The sequence below is a fragment of the Saccostrea cucullata genome, unplaced genomic scaffold, assembly GCF_032062105.1.
Source record: "Saccostrea cucullata isolate Sc308-1 unplaced genomic scaffold, CSIRO_AGI_Scuc_v1 ctg30, whole genome shotgun sequence".
NCBI classification, from domain to species: domain Eukaryota; kingdom Metazoa; phylum Mollusca; class Bivalvia; order Ostreida; family Ostreidae; genus Saccostrea; species Saccostrea cuccullata.
The window spans coordinates 289,579-308,326 of NW_026930705.1; the positions used below are offsets into that span (position 1 = coordinate 289,579).

An 18,748-nucleotide genomic window follows, 5' to 3' on the forward strand; every position below is an offset into this window, starting at 1 on the left:
TAGATCAAAGTTACTTTTAATTTCTGTTGTTATTAGTTATGAAAACATAGTGATATATAATCACATTTTTAAAAACCAGTGTATCAAATACTGCACACAGCCTAATTACCAGGGACAAGGCTTATAATGAAAACCAATACAAGAGGGCAAATTATTTCATCAAATCTTACACACTTAGATAGTTTGCACAATCTTACATACCGTGGATGGTTTGTACAAAAATTAAATTTAAGTGACTCCTTTAAGCTGCCTTTGTATTCCCGTGAATTCAAGGATATGATTAAAAATTCGTCAAAATTAACACTCGTCAATTTTCGTAAACAAAAAATCGTCAATATTTCAAATATACCATAGATCAGATATAAAAGAAGGTGTACTTTTTAATGGAATGGTTATTTTACATGATACATAGTTTATCTTTTATTCAGCAACAAGATATAGGTGATTTGGCATCACAGGCAGTATCAGGGGAGACCTTGACTTGTGGCAGTGAGGAGCAGAGACTGGGTGTAACTCTGTTCACTAATGACAAACCCGTGACATTCTGTCAGTTTTATGGGAGGGAGGAGGCAGCAGGACGGGAGATCATTAACCAGGAGGAGTCCAACCTAGCTGTAAGGCTGTAGTCCTGTGTATTTGTCAGTTTACTAATGTAATGTTAATGGTGTCACAAATATACTTATAAATATAGAATTTCCTAATTAAAACTGTGATTTCAAACACATGCATGTGAACATTCAAGATTAAGAAAGCTAATGATATTTATAGTTCATTATCTGTGCAATTTTCATATTGAGTTTTCTTATTTAGGTTGCGATTGCTTCCAAGCTGGTAAATCGTCACCGTCTGGGAGAGGAGAGTGTTGTTGTCCTGTCCTTTTACACAGAACAGTGTTCTCTGATTTCTAAAAAGCTCCAACAAAAGGGACACAAAAATATCTCTGTCTGTACTGTGGAGAGCAGTCAAGGTATGTGACATATATCAAGGTGCCAGGTATGAACTACGAAATTTCATTTCCGGCTGGCATTTTACTTACAGATTATTCAACGTTTTGCATATTTGATATTAAAGCTTTATAAGCAATGGATTAATAAGTCTAATACTAGGCAGTTTCAGTTGGATTTTAAAATGAGTAAGGATTTTGAAAATGACTACAAAACTTTCCAGCATAATTAACTTGTGTAAAATTAACTGTGTATTATTCATTTAGTAGCAAATCACATAAAACTGGTCATGAAATAACAAGTTTTCATAGCATTGTGGTCTATGAACAAATGTACCCCCTTTGTAAGGAAATAAGAAAAGCTTTGACAAGAGTTTGCAAAGCAGCCTTTTGAAATATTTGTGAAAAAAAATTTTTTCTTCATATTGTTGGTTGTCAATCCATGTAATTCATCGTGTAACTAATAATTTTAATGCCTCTGTAATATGGACTTTTTTGTACAGGAAAGGAATGGGATAATGTCATTCTGTCCACTGTCAGGACAATGCCGGGCCACAAAGTAGAACTTAGATCCACCACTCATTGGAAGGAGCAGCACCTTGGTCAAGTAGTAAATCAGGGCCAGGTCAGTCAAGCACTGACCAGAGCCAAGAAACGACTCATTATTTTAGGTGAGTATTAACTTGTGTACAGGTACTGGGTTTAACAAAAATAATCATAATTCAAAAAGAGGGGGTATTAAAACTGGGTTTTAATAACATGATGAGAGTTTTAGTAACATGATGAGAAGCTTTAGTAGTATTTATTAGGTCAAAAGCAATCAAAGAAGAATTTCTTATACGGTTATAACGAATTACGGATATAGCGAGTAGTTTCATATGAATGTTTTTGGTATGAATTTCAATGTTTCAAGGGTTTTTAGATTTAAATATTGATTTAATTTTTCTTTGACAGGAAATGATAACTTGTTGAGATGTGATGCATTATGGGAGAAGTATATTCAGTTGTGTCAGAGTAAAGGACAGGTTGTGGATGGAAGACAATATTTGAAATGGATGAATTAAATCCTTATAACTTCACAGAGGTGTTAATGGAAGACAATATTTGAAATGGATGAATTAAATCCATGTAACGTGACAGGGTTAGATTACATGAACTGCATTTAAGAATTTTAAAAATGTTAAACATTATGCACAAAAGTTGAACTTTATGTTCCTGATGTACATGTATGTTCAATATGTATACATATACTTTTTTGGTATTCGAAATTTTTTTAAAAGATTGATGTCGTTAATATTTAGATTATAGCTGTGTGCTTTATTTCAGTATATATGTATAATGTACAAGTATTAGTACATGCATAGCTTATATTGTTTTTTGTTTGTTATTTTGTATTAATAATTCAACATTTTCTTTGGTTTCTTGTAATTTAGATGTACTAGTAAAGACATACCCGTACTCGGAGATATTTTCTATGGAAAGATAATGAAATGAAATGGTTACATGGTTAGATTGGACAAATATTTGGTAAAAGTAGGTTTTATCTTGGAGGCATGTTGGAGGAACATGTACGTGTAGACTCAGGTTACAGAGACCACATATTGTGTATCATAGATGTCTGTTTGTATTATAAAGCTACCCATATTAAAATGTTCAGTATAAACAAACATTCAGATTTTAATTTGAATTATTTATATGTACTGATATATATGTTTGTTCTTGTATACTAATCTTAACAAAAATATTTGAATTTCACTTTAATTTTTTTTTAATTTTAAAACTTACTATAAAGTGTATGATTTATACAACCAGGGATGCCATTTTGAAAACAATGAGAAAGAATATAAGGATATTTTAGCATTGGTAGCATTTTTTGTACCGTAATATGGCTGCAAAACTTTTGTATTCTAATATCTGCTTGCTAGTTTATATAAACTGGAATGACTGTTGATGAAACATATATTGCATACCATGTTATAAGCAAAGTAATTATATTTAACAATATTGGATTTTTTTCTATTGTACACAGTAATATTGGGGAATTACTAAGAATGGATATTCCTCAGTGCACAGTTCTATATAAAATCTGTATCACTATACGGTAACACTTTACCCTTGTCAAATCACGGTTATATTTATGACATATTCAGATTTTCAGCAAGTTAATGAATGCACGAATATAGTAAATGTAAAGACAGGGAAATCCCCACCCACTCACTGTTGGGTAGCTGCAATAATGTAGCCCTCTCCCTTTTTTTTTTTTTTTTTTTATTTTCGCCAGAAAACATCAGAATAAAAAAAAATCGGAGAGGGCTACATTATTGCAGCTAACTGTTGGGGTGAAGGAAGCGATTTATGTTTGGACATTAGAGTAAGTTTTGTCTGTAGATGAGCTGGTAGCTTTGTCCTGGAGTGAAAAATATTTAGCCCATGTAACTTTATTTTCTTTGTAACTTTTTTGGTTGAATGTTTGATGTGGCTTTAATTTCAAATAGAATAATAAGTAAACTACACTCTTGTTTTCCTTTCTTTTTATATTAAAAAGGAACTTGATCAAATATTGGTTATTACTGAGATAAGACCAAGATTGATTGATATAAATCTTGATGATCTTTTATCTGAAGTAAGAAATTTTTCTCAGCAGTATAAAATACTAAAGTCAAAGTAAAGAAATGTATAAAATTGGATTAGATTTTACTGGTGCTATGAAATTTAAACGTACCTGTATAAAACCTAATCACTCACAAGATAGACCAATCTCAATCAATCTAGGCAGTATGATGGCAGTTTAGTAGTCAGTCAATGATGTGAGCATGCATCCTTGGTCAAATGACTCCGTCAAAGATTCTTGCATACTCAAGACTGTTGAGAATGTTGTACTTTACCACGATGAATGTGAATAACTTTTTGTACAGTTTAGATTAGAGTTCGAATCTCAACAAAGACTATTATGTCATGAAAGCCCCTTTGGGTTACCTCAGTGTTGAGAATTGAATGAATCAAGATGGGAACAGTTTGTTAATAAATAAATTATATAAAAGAACTGTAGTATAGAAAATATATTTATTATATAATAAATTATATAAACAGGATGTGTTTGTGAAACACTGATGCACCCATATGGCAGCTTGTGACAAGAGTTGAAGTTTCTCATATGAAAGTCAAACTCCAAAGATCAAGGTTAAATTGTTGGCATCCAAGGTAAAAGTCTTCTCAAAAGGAATACACCTGTGAAATTTGAAAGCTTTATCAACAACTGTTCAAAAGTTATGACCAAGGTCAAAGTTACTTGAAAGAAGGTCAAACTCTATATATGGTCAATTAAGGTCAAAAATATCAATCATGAAGGTATTGTCACCAGGAATACACCTCTGAAATATGAAACACATAGTCCCAACCAATCAAATTTATGGTTATTTAAGGTTAAAGTATTTGCAGAAAGTCAGACAGGGCAAAAACTATGTACTCCCAAGAAATGGTATTTAACTTTTCTTTTGAACTTAACCTCACTTTAAAAAATGTGCTCACTTGTCAAAAAAACTTGTCCCATTTTTTCCCCAAGCTACTGGTATATCTGCTGATATATAATGATGAGAGCTAATGTATACAGAAAAATTTTCACATCCATTTTATCTTTGCCCAACTCTCAGTTGAATTCCTATTTCCGACACATATTTCTGACCCAATGGTCTTTAAAATGTTTTGATTACCCTATTTACATCTTTTATATTTTTTTCTATTTGGAAGCTGGTACATGGTCTTTTAGAGTTTTCCAAGTGGTTTGGACAATACTTAATTCTCTGTCACAGATTAAAAACAAGATGTATTTGTGAAACACTGATACCCTCGTATGGCAACATAGCAAAGATTAAACTTTTCTTCAATGCAAATTAAATATGTTCTTCTCACAAAAATACAGTTGTGAAATATGAAAGCTCTAGCACCATCTGTTCAAAAGTTATGGCCAAGGATAAGTTTTTGAAAGGTACGAGGGTTGTTCGAAAATTATTGAGACATTGTGTGTATTTTGCTTTCTAATGAACGTCTTTGGGTGAAATTTTGCATGTACGTTTGACATAAACTTAGAATTAATAAAAGCAAAAAATATTTTACAAACATTAAATATTTTCTGTACAATGTTACATAAATGCGTCAATAGTAGGGGTACCCGGAGCAGTAACGAAATCAGATATCGAAAATATGTAACACCAACGTTCTAACTCTTCGTGGACCCATAATAATAGCGAAAATAATTCAGTTTTATTTGTATAATTTTTCAGCTTTATTTCAAATTCATGTTGTGCAACTTTGTTAGAATTTTGATCACAAATACGGAGATCATTAAAAAATTAAGCGCGGTAGATAAATCTGCAAAGAACGAAAAAATGGATTTTGACGTCAAGGGCGGAGCAACCAGCATACCTAAAATTTTGTGTATCGCAATTTAGAACTCTTTTCCAGACTGGACGACCTGCTAAAACAATAACAACGAGAAAAAAATAATGTGCTCGGTTTTTTTTATTTCATTGATATACAGTTTTTTTTTTACACTTAATTCAACCAGAGTAAAATCAAAAGCACCGGACAACCATCAGTTATTACGTACGATATTAATATCGTTACGGTATTTACTTCGTTGACCCGCGTTGCATAAATCGGCACTGCATGTATTCTATAAAAATCCTTTCCCACAAATGAAAATTTCACACTGGGGTAGCAATGCCATACAATTTTAAAGAATAGTTTGAGAAAAGAGACTGGTTGATTTTTGTAAAGTTATATGTAATAAAAAAGACGGAAAAGTATTAAACGCTTTGCGATCGTTTTACATGCAAAACCATCTCCGGGTGACGTGACGTTAAATGACGTAGCGATGCTGCTTTTGTGAAGACATATGCATGTTTATCAATTCACCGAAACTTTTCTTATTATCATAGGAGTTAGAAATTTTGCATAATTATTTTATACTTTCTTTATATAATGTTGATAAATTTTCATGAAATTATCTCCGTCCTTTATGGAGTAAATGTAATTGTCTCAATAATTTCCGAACAGCCCTCGTAGGTCAAACTCCAAGGTCAAAGGTTAAGAAATGTGGTTTCTAAGGAAAGGTCTTGTCACATGGATTATATACGTGAAGTATGAAAACCAGAGCCTTAGCTGTTCAAAAGTTACGGCCAAGGTTAAATTATTTTTTTAAAAGTAGGCCAAACTACAGTGCCAAAGTTCTTGGTATCCACTGAAAGTACTTGTCACATGGATTAAATATGTAAAGTATGAAAGCCCTAGCATTAACCTTTCAGAATTTATGGTCATGGTTTGTTTTCAAAGAGTATATCAAAATCCAAGGTCAAGGTCAAAGACTTTGGTATCAATGAAATGTCTTCTCACAAGGATCACATATGTGAAGTATAAACGCACTAGCCCTTACCATTCAAAAGTTATGACCACAGTAAAAGTTTGGAATTTTGGGGTAAAAGGGTCATGGTCAAATTTGGTGGTACCCAAAGAAAGTTATTGTCACAAGGTTACTTTTTTGTCACATCAATAATATTCGCCAGATATTTCAATCTTTGACTTGTTTCATTTCCCAAACTTAGGAAAACACCGAATACACATGTGAAAAACAAAGTCATAGCTCCACTAAATCAAAACTTATGAGTAAGGTTCAATTTTTGCGGACAAACAGACAGACAGACGGACACGACAAAAACTGAATCTTCGATTACGGGGGCATATAAACTGGTTTCATCACATTGCGTACAAATAGGTGTAAACATGTGACCTTTGGCATTTCTGGGCTGTCGTAATCCTTCAGAATCTACACCACCGCTAGGTGGCGCTTGAGTGCTGTCGTGTCAAGTATGGCTGCTCCCGCAGAAAGCATGACCGAGGAGAGTCCGACTGAAGATGTCCCTCCCGAGAAAACTTTCACAGTAGAAGGTATAATTATTGGAACATAAATGATAAATTTTAATACGCTAATGGGAAATATTGCTAATGTGTGTGTGCCTTTCATAATGGCGGAATAGCAGGCAAACAGGAGAAATGATCTGGCACCGGTGGTGGTTGTCCATCTGTGAAATAGCTACAGCAGTCCGTTATTATTCATAAATATAACTGTGTATTGGGAGGCTTAGTTCAAGCATAGTATTTTTACGAATAAAATATGTATGTTGAGTCCTAGGTATTTCGGAGCTGTCTTTGAAGTTGAAATGTACACACGTTGTTCTCCATATGTTAGGCCTGCTATGTATCTGAGATTTTGTTGCTGTTCACAGTTGAATGTAATAATATTGCTTTGTAAACATAATAAAGTGATTAAAAGGAGACAGTTTCGTTCTTCAGTCTTAAGCCATGCTTTTATTTCCTTTGGAATAAGGTGACGAAGAATCTTGTCTTCAAACAGTATTTTTAAAACCCTTCTTCAAGACTTGTCTTCATACTTCCAGTAAACTCTTTCAGCATATTGTTATGTTTTATTGGAAATTACACTGTTGAATCAACAATAACTTTTAAATTTTCCTGCTTTTGCTAGGTTTTATTTTTTGCAGGTTAATTCGTAAAATTTATATCTGATTCATGTATATTGGACTTAATTTTGTGTATTGTTTACAAAAAGTGTGACATTACTTACAATCTCACAATGAAAGATCAGAGAACTAACCTTTACAACACAAATATAAAAAAAATGTAAATATATGTTTTCATGGACATTGTAGCTTTTGTAATTTTATGTTTGGGTCATTATTGCTTTAATTAACATTTATATGTCATATAAATATTTAACAGATCTTATTTCATTACAGAGACCTCTATGACAAATGTTTTTAAACTAAATAATGTCAGACAGATTATTTCTTTCAATTTCTTGAATTCTGGTCAAATTTGATAATAGCGAACAAAATTTTCAAAAATAGAGTAGAAATTTTCAGTCCCTCCTGAGTTCTCCTATCCACTGCTCTAATTTCAGATACTTTCAAAATATTACATGTATATATCAACAGACAACTTTGACAACACTTAGAAGTTATTGTTTTTCAGTCCCACATATACAGTTATCAATTAAATGTATGATTTATCTATAACATGACATTTTATTTTCATCTAAAGGGAGATAACTTAGTTGTCACCATACTTCCTGGTGTTATTACAGTGTCATATAAAGGGAGATAACACAGTTTTCACCCAGAGAATCATGATGGAGACATCACAAATTTTCTCCCTGCACGTGATATGCTCTAGACTTAGACAAATTGAATATACCAGTAATCAATCTGATTGATTGATTGATTGCACATGTATTATTTTGAGGATAACTAAACTTCCTGTTTGAAACTTCAGAAAAATATATAGAAACACAGATTTTCAAAAACCTTTATGATTGATATAATTTAAGCTTGCTTCCTTTCTTTTCTACTAACTGGCATTTATGTTTAAAAAAAAATCATATAGGGTTTCTTGAATTTTTTCACTAAGAAAAAATATTTTGTGTTCATCTTTCTTTCTAGAAAAAGGGGAGGTGCTGGATTGACCCTTACCATTAAAGCTGAACACTACTCGAAATAGGCAAAGTCCGCCATATTTCCTGTTCTTCAATGCTCTCCCTACAACCCGTATATAAGGAGCAGATCGCTAATCAGTTCAAGGGACGTACATCTTACAATGCGTGCTACTCAATCTTGATGAAATTATCAAATTTTACGTATTTTTTCCAAAACAGGACAAAAGTATCATGAAACATACAGGTCAATATTATTTACAAACAGAAAATGCACATAAAAACAAGAAATAAACGCAAAAAATCTAAGACCACAAAATGAGTACTACATGCCGGCCACTAGTTTCGAGTGTGCAATCTGGTGTCAGGGATTGAAATTAACTTTTTTAACCACAGGCTAATTTTAGCCTTTACATATAAAATCTACAGGCTAAAATGAAGATCAACAAGCTAAAATTAAAAAAGGATTAAATGTCTTTTTCATGCTCATTTAAATCAATAATAATACAGGTCCTTCTTTAATAGGTCAGAACAGAATTAAGAACATCAATGTTATTACATTAAAAAAAAAGGTAATCTGGCCTAAAAAAAAAATTATTTCCTGTAATTCCTGTAACATTCCAAAAAAGAAAATCAATATGATCAAGGGATGGTAGGTTGGGATTATTTGCTACTGAATAATGGGGTCAAACATCCCAAACATAATTAACAAGGTGTGATATTTACAGCGGGCACCTAACATCATTACATGGCTGTCTAGATGCAGAAAACGATCTTCAAAAAGTTATGGGAGAAATTATTTGGTGTAAAAATAATGATTACTCTTTTTATCTAAGGTAAATTTTATATGTCAAATAAAACTACAATGAAACTTTTTGTATAAATTGCATCAGCTGATTGGGAAATGGTGAGAGAATCAACCGAGGATGTTTACCGAATGCATTGTGACTCTTTTCAAATTTCATAAAAGCAAGACGAATTACCAGAAAAATATGGATACAAGACTACTTGGGTCAAAAATCACCACTCGCTAAAAATTTCGAGTGTCTTCAATTTTTACTCGCTGATTTAAAAATCAACTCGCATTTTGCGAGTATTTCTCGCTAATTTCGAACCCTGGGTGTAACGAAATCGAACGGTTTATATACCCATTTGTCGGTGCCTATTTATGAGAAGTGTTCAACTTTAACATCAGGAGCAATTTACACGTAGAATATATTAGAATTTTTGTATGCACCCTATAAAAGCCTACTTTATAGAAATGCAGTGAGATTATTTTTATTGCAGTTTTACAGTTAGTGAAAGAAGCCCAACAGCAACATGGCATGAGGCATGGAGATTTCCAGAGATACAGGTCATTTTTGTCAAACTTCTTTTAAATACTAAAATTATGTTGAATGTTAGGAATGACTAATCACAAATGTGTGTCATCTTTGTACCTGCTCTTTTTAAAGTAGCTGCAGAACTGTAGCTCTCTGAAAAATATATTGATAGACCGGGGAGCTACAGTGCCACCCATTGAAAAAATTGTACATTTATTGCACACAAGAAGTTGCGCTTGTGTATGGATTAATTCTTCCAAATTCTTACCTCAATTGCAAAAAAATTAGAATTAAAAAAAATTCCATACTCTTCTATCAAGTACTTTCGTAGATGACATCTACACGAAGGGTGTTGGGCCGAATTATCTTACAAACCAAAATGGCAGTATAAACAGACGAAATTTTTGATGATCTCGATTTCAGGGCTAGGAGGGCTATAAACAACAACTATATGGTATGTTTTGTTGTGGAATCAGTGAAAGATTATGTTAGGAATACACTGTTAGTAATATTTTGAGATTATAGTTTTAAAAACATGGAGAAATAAATCGATAAACAGCACACTTTTTTGTGCGCAATAAATATACAGTTTTTTCAGTGGGTGGCACTCTAGCTCTCCCGTCTGTCAAATTATTTTTTTCGGAGAGCTACAGATCTGCAGCTATTTTTAAAGAATTTATACCCATTGCAGGATATGTATTTTCAGGATATCTTTTTTTTTCTAAAATCTGAAATTTTTTTCTCTTAAAATTTTCAGGAGTTACTGCTCTAGAAGAATTCGACGAATTAGAAAATCTTTGCATTTTCCTCAGGGAAGCAAACACAAAGTTCAGCCAAAGAAAATCACAGTAGAAAAGCTGACTGATGTTAGGTATGGAAAACTAAAGTATAATACAATATCTATTATCCTCTTGTCATGTGCTCTAGTAAGGTACATTAAAGTTAAAGATTGTGATAGAGTTCCAATTATTTATATTCAACACTGAAGACAATAAAAATAAGAGAAAAGGAAAAAGTTACTGGAATACACATTTCATTCTAGAACATAGGATAAAATCACACCCTATCTTTGCATGTTTCCACATTTTGAATATTTCTTTAGGTATGCATTGACTTGTCATATGTATTTCTTTGACAGGTACCTACATTTACCTTTATTCTGTGCGGAGAGGGCCTGGTATTACGCCATGCAGCTGAAGTCCGAGGCCAACACAGAGCCCCGCAAAAAATTCCACATGTTAGCTCGGATCAAGAAGGCTCTGATGTACGCTGAGGAATTTGCTACTCTGTGTGCCAGTCCAAAATGTGACGCGAGGACCAAGCTGGAGAGCCAGGTCTGTATAATTAACATCCAATGTGTGATTTGAATATAAGAAATTTACACAGGTCTTGTTATGCTTTACAGGGAATAAAATACATTTTAATGCTGGATAAATTATGTAATGTGTCATTCTTTCCTTTTTAGGCATATTTATCACTGTTAAAAGGAGGGTTGTATTTTGAACAAGAAGACTGGAAGGCAGCAATGGAGTTCTACACAAAAGCAAAGTGAGTTCTTGTTTATAGTACATGTAAAAGGTTATTGTACCTACCAATATACTCAGTACATATACCGGGCATACACATCTCCTGCAAGAACCTAACAAGTGTTGTGCATTATTTGTATCAGTCTGATTGATAAGTTATATTTTACAGGACCATTTATGAGAAGCTGGGCAGTGCGTTTACAGAGGATATCCAGCAGTTATATTTACAACAGGTGGAGGAAATCACCCCCAATCTACGTTATTGTGCGTATAACATAGGGGACCAGTCAGCTATAGACGAGCTCAAGGAACTCAGAAGGAAGGGTGGAGAGGATCAACTCACATCTCATCTCGATGTATGGAATCAAACTTATCGAAATCTCTTGTATTTAATTTCAAATTTTGCTTAGTAAAAGAAATGCCATCAACAGTATTCATTGGTGCAATTTCCAATTTTAGAATTTTTAGCTCACCTGAGCCGAAGGCTCAAGTGAGCTTTTCTGATCACATTTTGTCCGTCGTCCGTCCGTCTGTCCGTCTGTCCGTCTGTCTGTCTGTCTGTCCGTCCGTCTGTAAACTTTTCACATTTTCGACTTCTTCTCAAGAACCACTGGGCCAATTTTGACCAAACTTGGTACAAAGCATCCTTGGGTGAAGGGGAATTTAAATTGTTAAAATGAAGGGCCAAGTCCCCTTACAAGGGGAGATAATCAAGAAAAGACAAAAATAGGGTGGGGTCATTAAAAAATCTTCTTCTCAAGAACCACTGGGCCAATAAGGCTAAAACTTATGTGGAGGCACCCTGGGATAGTGTAGATTCTAAATTGTTCAAATCATGACCCCCGGAGGTTGGGCAGGGTCACAATGGGGAATCAAAGTTTTACATAGAAATATATAGGAAAAATCTTTAAAAATCTTCTTCTCAAGAACCACTGGGCCAGAAAAGCTGAAACTAATGTGGAAGCACCCTGGGGTAGTGTAGATTCTAAATTGTTCAAATCATGACCCCCGGGGGTTGGGCGGGGACACAATGGGGAATCAAAGTTTTACATAGAAATATATAGGAAAAATCTTTAAAAATCTTCTTCTCAAGAACCACTGGGCCAGAAAAGCTGAAACTGATGTGGAAGCACCCTGGGGTAGTGTAGATTCTAAATTGTTCAAATCATGACCCCCGGGGGTAGGGCGGGGCCACAATTGGGAATCAAAGTTTTACATAGAAATATATAGGAAAAATCTTTGAAAATCTTCTTTTCAAGAACCACTGGGCCAGAAAAGCTGAATCTCATGTGGAAGCACCCTGGGGTAGTGTAGATTCTAAATTGTTCAAATCATGACCCCCGGGGGTAGGGCGGGGCCACAATGGGGCATCAATGTTTTACATAGAAATATATAGGAAAAATCTTTGAAAATCTTCTTCTCAAGAACAACTGGGCCAGAAAAGCTGAAACTGATGTGGAAGCACCCTGGGGTACTGTAGATTCTAAATTGTTCCAATCATGACCCCCGAGGGTAGGGCGGGGCCACAATGGGGCATCAATGTTTTACATAGAAATATATAGGAAAAATCTTTGAAAATCTTCTTTTCAAGAACCACTGGGCCAGAAAAGCTGAAACTCATGTGGAAGCATTGTTGGGTAGTGTAGATTCTAAATTGTTCAAACCATGACCCCCGGGGGTAGGGCGGGGCCACAATGGTGAATTAAAGTTTTACATAGAAATATATAGGAAAAATCTTTGAAAATCTTCTTCTCAAGAACCACTGGGCCAGAAAAGCTGAAACTGATGTGGATGCACCCTGGGGTAGTAAATCATGACCTCAGGTGGTAGGGCAAGGCCACAATATGTATTACAAGGGGGAAATCTGGTAAAGAACAATATGACAAAAGATTCTCAGGTGAGCGATGTGGCCCATTGGCCTCTTGTTGAAATTACCGTAAAAGAATTGATTTCAAACAATTATTTTCATTTTAGGATCTGCTCTCTCAAACGAGAGAGAAACAGACAGCCACACTGTCAGAGGTCAAGTGGCAAGGTCGTACGGTGCCGGTGAAGAATGAACCAGTGAGGATATTTCTGTTGAATCTGCAGGACAGCACCAAAGAGATAGCATCAGCTGAAGGTGTTGATAGCAAAATATCGATCTATGAAAGTGTCCTAAAGCAGTGTATTGATGCACAACAGGTGTTACGGGACAGTCTGCAGGATGATCAGGTAATATTTCCATTTCTAATTTTTCTCTCTGTGATAACTCTTTGAAAGTTAGCGGATTTAATTTTTTTATAATTCTGCCGGAATGTAAATTAGGCTGGTCAATAGTGCAGGAGCTAAGAAGGCCTAAAATGCATGCAAATATCGTGTGCATCTGTCTCTAAGTCTGACGCTAAGGAGGCCAATTATGCAGGAAAATCTCGTGCAGCTGCCGTTGTGTTTGACGTCAGTGGGCGAGGGCTATTGAAATTAGAATGGCAATCCTCGTGTAATTTAAATTTATGTCTGCATTTTTAAAGTCTAAATCTACGATGTTATTTCACAATTAAATGGAAATATAAGGAATCACTGTCTAGTTAGTATAGTATGCCAGGGACATCAACAATAGTGGGAAATATGGGATAATTTATGCATAACGGTCTTCGCCTGTTATGCAAATTATCCCATGTTTCCCACTATTGTTGATGCCCTGGCATACTATACTAACTAGACAGTGATTCATTAAATAAATCCTCAATTTAGAAATCTCTTTCATAATTTTTGCTCTCACCTGAAATTTTTGAATGTATTGTCTCACTGACTTGTTCATTCTCCCCATTTCTGTTCATTAGAGAAATGTGTTTATTTTTTCAGAATTTTAAATTGGCCATTAGAGGACAAGAAATAGATGGCAAAGTATCCAATCAGCACTATCTCCATACGTACCTGACCTTCATAAGACTGAGTAAAACAATAGAACGTAACCTGCTACTGATAGAACAATTAAAGGACTACCTCCCAGGCAAGAAAGTGGAGGAGGGACACAAGATCACAAAGCCCCAGGATTTAGTCCGGCTCTATGACATCATCATACAGGTGATTAACCTTTATAAAATCAGTATAGTATAATACAGATTATCATAAAAGTCAGGTGTTGTCCATGTCATAATTTAAGAGGTACAGTTAAGCACAAAGTCTTTTCCTTAATTTTGGTGGATGATTTATCAGTTTTAAGAGAAATAGACACAGAATTGAAGTTTTTACTTAAAAATCGTGGGTAGAATTTGGTGACTTAAATTAACAAGATTTTTATTACAAGTTTTATTCAATATTATTTTTATTTGAAAAATCAATTTTAGTAAAAAGGAAATAAAGAATTGAACAAAAGAAAAAGAAATTAACTGTTTCTGAAAATTTTGGATGCATGCTGTCTGGTTTTGAAATCTCTGATGTATTTCTGTAATATTTTCATAATTAACTTGTTTTAACTTGTTCTTTAATTATCATAGGTAAATTAAAAGTGTCTTATTTTATAAGAATACATGATAGCTTTATTGAGTTAAATCATGTATAATAACTGTATAATTGTTGTAGAATTTGAATGAGATCCCCAATTTGACGGGGGTGGAGGGAGATACCAGTCTCTCTGAGGAAACCGCTGTCAGGGTGCAGGGATACAAAGCATTTAGGTAAAGTGATTACCTGTCCTCACAGATTCTGATTACTGAAAGCAAGAAACTTATAGTGAAAATGTCTCTTTTTAAAATCCCATTAAAAATATCATTCCTACAAATGTACTGGCTATTCTTGAAAAAATACAGCTGAATTGCATGTTATGTCAGATAAATTTTGATTATATGCATTTATGAAAGATATAAAATATCATTATGGATTCAATTAAATCAGATTGATTTCCTTTCAGTAATACGTGTAGTTACTGTGATAAATATTTTACAGGTCCTATTACATTGCCCAGTCCTATCTGGGAGCCAAAAAGTGGAAGGAGGCAATATCTTTGTATGAAAGAGTTCTACAGAATGCAAGGAATGCCTTAAAAGGTTACAAGTCACTACCCAAAGTTCAACAGACTCAGTTCAAGGTCAGTCCTTATCCTACTTTCACTTTGATTGGGAACACATTGTACGTATACAGTTACAGTTGTGAGCTGTATAGAACTTTCATTTTATTATTCAATATGACATTTTTGTATATATTTAAAAAAGGATTAATACCCATTTCTAAACCCCTTGTTATTTATTGAAATAGAAACCTATACTTTCAGCGAAATTAAAATGCTGTTTTCTCTTGTAGATGGAAGTAAATAATTTAGAAGAGTTGGTTCGCCATGTTGACGGGGAGAAATATTCTTGTCATGCGTCTAGTGTTCTGGACATCAATGATGTGACGGATCAGATGGGAGCCATGACAGTCAATCCCAAACAGGTGAGCTTAACAGGCACTTGGGTCATGATGAATTTAAGCAGTCCCAAACGGGTGTGTAATCAGGCACTGGACAGTATCTCAATCTCTGATATCTTGGAATACCATGGATATGTCGAAGTACATGTAATTTGGAAGTCCCAACAGCATATTACTCTTGATATCTGAAATCTTTAGATATTTCAAAATATTTTCTTGGTCTTATTGAGTACCGGTACAAGTTAATAAGATTTGACTGTATATTTATTAATAACTATGTAGCTGTTTAGTGTTTACTATATTATAACGCCTTTTATTTACAGCCCCTGATGGATCGCCTGGAGGACTACGCTGACGACTCGTCGCTGACCAGTAAGAAGCCTAACCTGGTGTCCTTCCCACCTGACTTTGAATCCATTCCCTGTAGACCATTGTTCTTTGATTTAGCTCTGAACCATATAGACTTACCCTCTCTAGACAAACATTTAGAACAGAAGGCTGCCGCTAACCCACGAGGTCTGACTGGATTCGTCAAAGGATGGCTCTGGGGAGGATCCAAATAGTCGTTTTTTGAGAAATTTACAATGTTTTTTACCCTTTATATTGTTATGGGGAGGTAACTCTGTCAGCTGTGTTCATTTGTACATTATGTAACTCGAATGAAATGTTAATCGTGGCATAGCCTTCTCTTTATTCAACAACAATATTTCAAGTTAACTTATGAAAGAAAAATAGTCAAGTGAAATCTGAATGGTATAGAAATTGTACTATAATTACTACAGAATGACTTGTACATGTAATTAATTTGTTTTAAGTGCAATTTTATTCACTAGAGCAATAGTGTTGTTAATACTTAGTAAGTTTTCTATATCATGAAAAAGTGCTGTTGTACTTTTTAATTAATATTTATTAATTCTAATTTACCATCTCTTGGAAGCTGAGGATAATTGATTTGTGGAATAAAGATGCATGTAATTCAATTTACAAATGTGTTTTGATGAACTGAAGCAAAATTCTTGTCCTACTGAATGCTAATGAAATGTGTGTTTATAATATTCTATCAGTTGTGAGTGAGACAAAGGCATCCATGTCACAAAGTGTTGTGAGGTATTTTAATACCCATTTATGCCCTGCAATATAAAAAGGGATGCATTTAGCTTTGAAAGTACAGATTATAATAATGTCTTTTAAAACCAACATTGTACTTAAATTGTTTATGAAGTGCATGAAACAAACATCAGATAGATTATACGATTGAATGCTGTCAGATTATGGAATTATGAAGAGAAAACTTTAAATATACATTTTATAAGGGTGCAAGTGAACTGAGACTTCCAGGATTTCAATCTGTGTGAAACGTGTCAATTCTTACATCTGCTATCTTATAGGTGGGAGTTGTGGGGTTGGAGGTTTGTAGTTTATATAGTGAATAAAAATACTTTGTTATACCCTTATAAATAGCTTTCTATATATTTATTACGAATAAAAAGTCCAACAAAAGAAATGTTTGTTGCATTGGTCTAACAATTTCACTGTTGACTGGCCTGCCAGTCCAACATAAGAATTGTTAAACCTCAACGTCACTGCTACGTCACAAGTAATTAATCATCGTTCAATATCGGCGGCACGGAAATAGCCGAAGTTAAGAGCTGCAAGAGTTGTTGCTACCAGCAAGGTAAGGAAGAAGGGAAGAGTATGTTCTTTTATAAACAATTTTTGTTATATAATAAAAATATAATTAATTTTGTTCTTTCTCAGCTATTGTTTTATATTTACTTATTAAGCCATAATTTTCCATGTAAAGTAATTGATAATATAGTCTGTATTGATTAAATCTTAAGTGAGCACTGAGGGGTATAACAAAACAGTTATAGACTGGGATTCGGGCAACATATGATTTGTTGGACCTGAAGGTGAAAATGTTGGCCTGCGGCCTCGGGCAACATTTCCACCTTCAGGTCCAACAAATCATATGTTCCCGCTCATACCCAGTCAATAACCACATATAATAATAATATTCATGTTACGATCCGTCTCTGATTAGCAGTAAGGTCAAGCTAAAATAGGGGACAAAAAAAACCCAACGAAGTAGGCAAGGGTGGACATAAAAGAAATATTGTACAGAAAATTATGCATTATGCAAAAGTAACAATATTTATACCATACATGACTATCTACTGTGATGAGAAGAAGGAGATTTAGACCTCGAAAGAGGTAACACTACGCGATTTGCTTCGCTTTTGAGAAGATGTACGTATTTGTAAATATGACCTCAAATGACCATTGAAATAATAAAATTTAATAAATATCAACTCGGTTAATTATTTCAGTGAACAAAATTTAATCACTACGTGATGAAGCTTTCGCATAAGTTTCACTTTTTATTGGCCCTGTCGTTCCTGAAAGATATTTTCAAAGATGCCACTAAATTTTCATTAATTCTTCAATATCACCCATTGTAAGAGGGAGCGGCTCTTCATTTGAACAAACTTGAATCCCTTTCAAGTTTCAGTTAAGGATGCTTTGTGGCAAGTTTAATTAAAATTGGCCCAGTGATTCTGGAGAAGTCGAAAATGTGAAAGTTTTAGGAAGGACTGAACTTTTTATAGAATTTAGCTCATCTAAACGTACAGTTCAGGTGAGCTTAAAAGTGTCCGCACTTCGTCGATGCCATCGTTCGAAGCCATCGAGATCGAGTTTCTCTTGTTTTTATTTGTCAGAACTGCAGCTCAAGGAAAACTGCGCCAAATTATGATTCAAAGATCTGTCCATTCCAAAGGAAATGTTTTTTCTTCAAGATTTGAGAGTAATATACATTTCAAATTAATACAATCATTCATAATTAAATTGTGTGCTAATGACTTCGGACCTCATATATAAAACCAGACCTAATCTCGGCGCTCATCTGATTCTGACGTGCCTGATATGCTGTCTAAACACTAAAGTACACATAAATTTATAACATGTCAAACATCTGACAAATATTTAATACCTCTTAAAATAAAATTTGAAAGGTTTCTCGATTCTATGTCTTCCACCAATTTATCCTAAACTTAATGTAGACCTG

At 34.2% G+C, this 18,748-nt stretch overlaps 2 protein-coding genes across 4 annotated transcripts in view; both read left to right on the plus strand.

The window, feature by feature from the left end:
* LOC134229724 (helicase with zinc finger domain 2-like) overlaps positions 1-3,456 on the plus strand; it is a 30,007-nt gene extending 26,551 nt beyond the window's left edge. For all 3 annotated transcript variants that reach the window (XM_062711500.1, XM_062711501.1, XM_062711502.1), the window contains 4 exons: positions 429-614; positions 811-967; positions 1,447-1,614; positions 1,898-3,456. In XM_062711500.1, coding sequence (XP_062567484.1) covers positions 429-614; positions 811-967; positions 1,447-1,614; positions 1,898-2,007 — 621 coding nt within the window. In that variant the 3' untranslated portion in view covers positions 2,008-3,456. The remainder of the gene's footprint in view (positions 1-428; positions 615-810; positions 968-1,446; positions 1,615-1,897) is intronic.
* A 3,307-nt stretch (positions 3,457-6,763) lies between these two features.
* Positions 6,764-17,139, plus strand: LOC134229725 (signal recognition particle subunit SRP68-like). Its single transcript, XM_062711503.1, has 12 exons — positions 6,764-6,886; positions 9,732-9,798; positions 10,524-10,637; positions 10,905-11,100; positions 11,232-11,314; positions 11,462-11,648; positions 13,267-13,506; positions 14,137-14,358; positions 14,857-14,951; positions 15,220-15,361; positions 15,574-15,705; positions 16,005-17,139. The coding sequence occupies exons 1-12, from the start codon at positions 6,808-6,810 to the stop codon at positions 16,242-16,244; spliced, it is 1,797 nt and encodes a 598-aa protein (XP_062567487.1). The 5' UTR covers positions 6,764-6,807; the 3' UTR covers positions 16,245-17,139.
* The last annotated feature ends 1,609 nt before the right edge of the window (positions 17,140-18,748 follow it).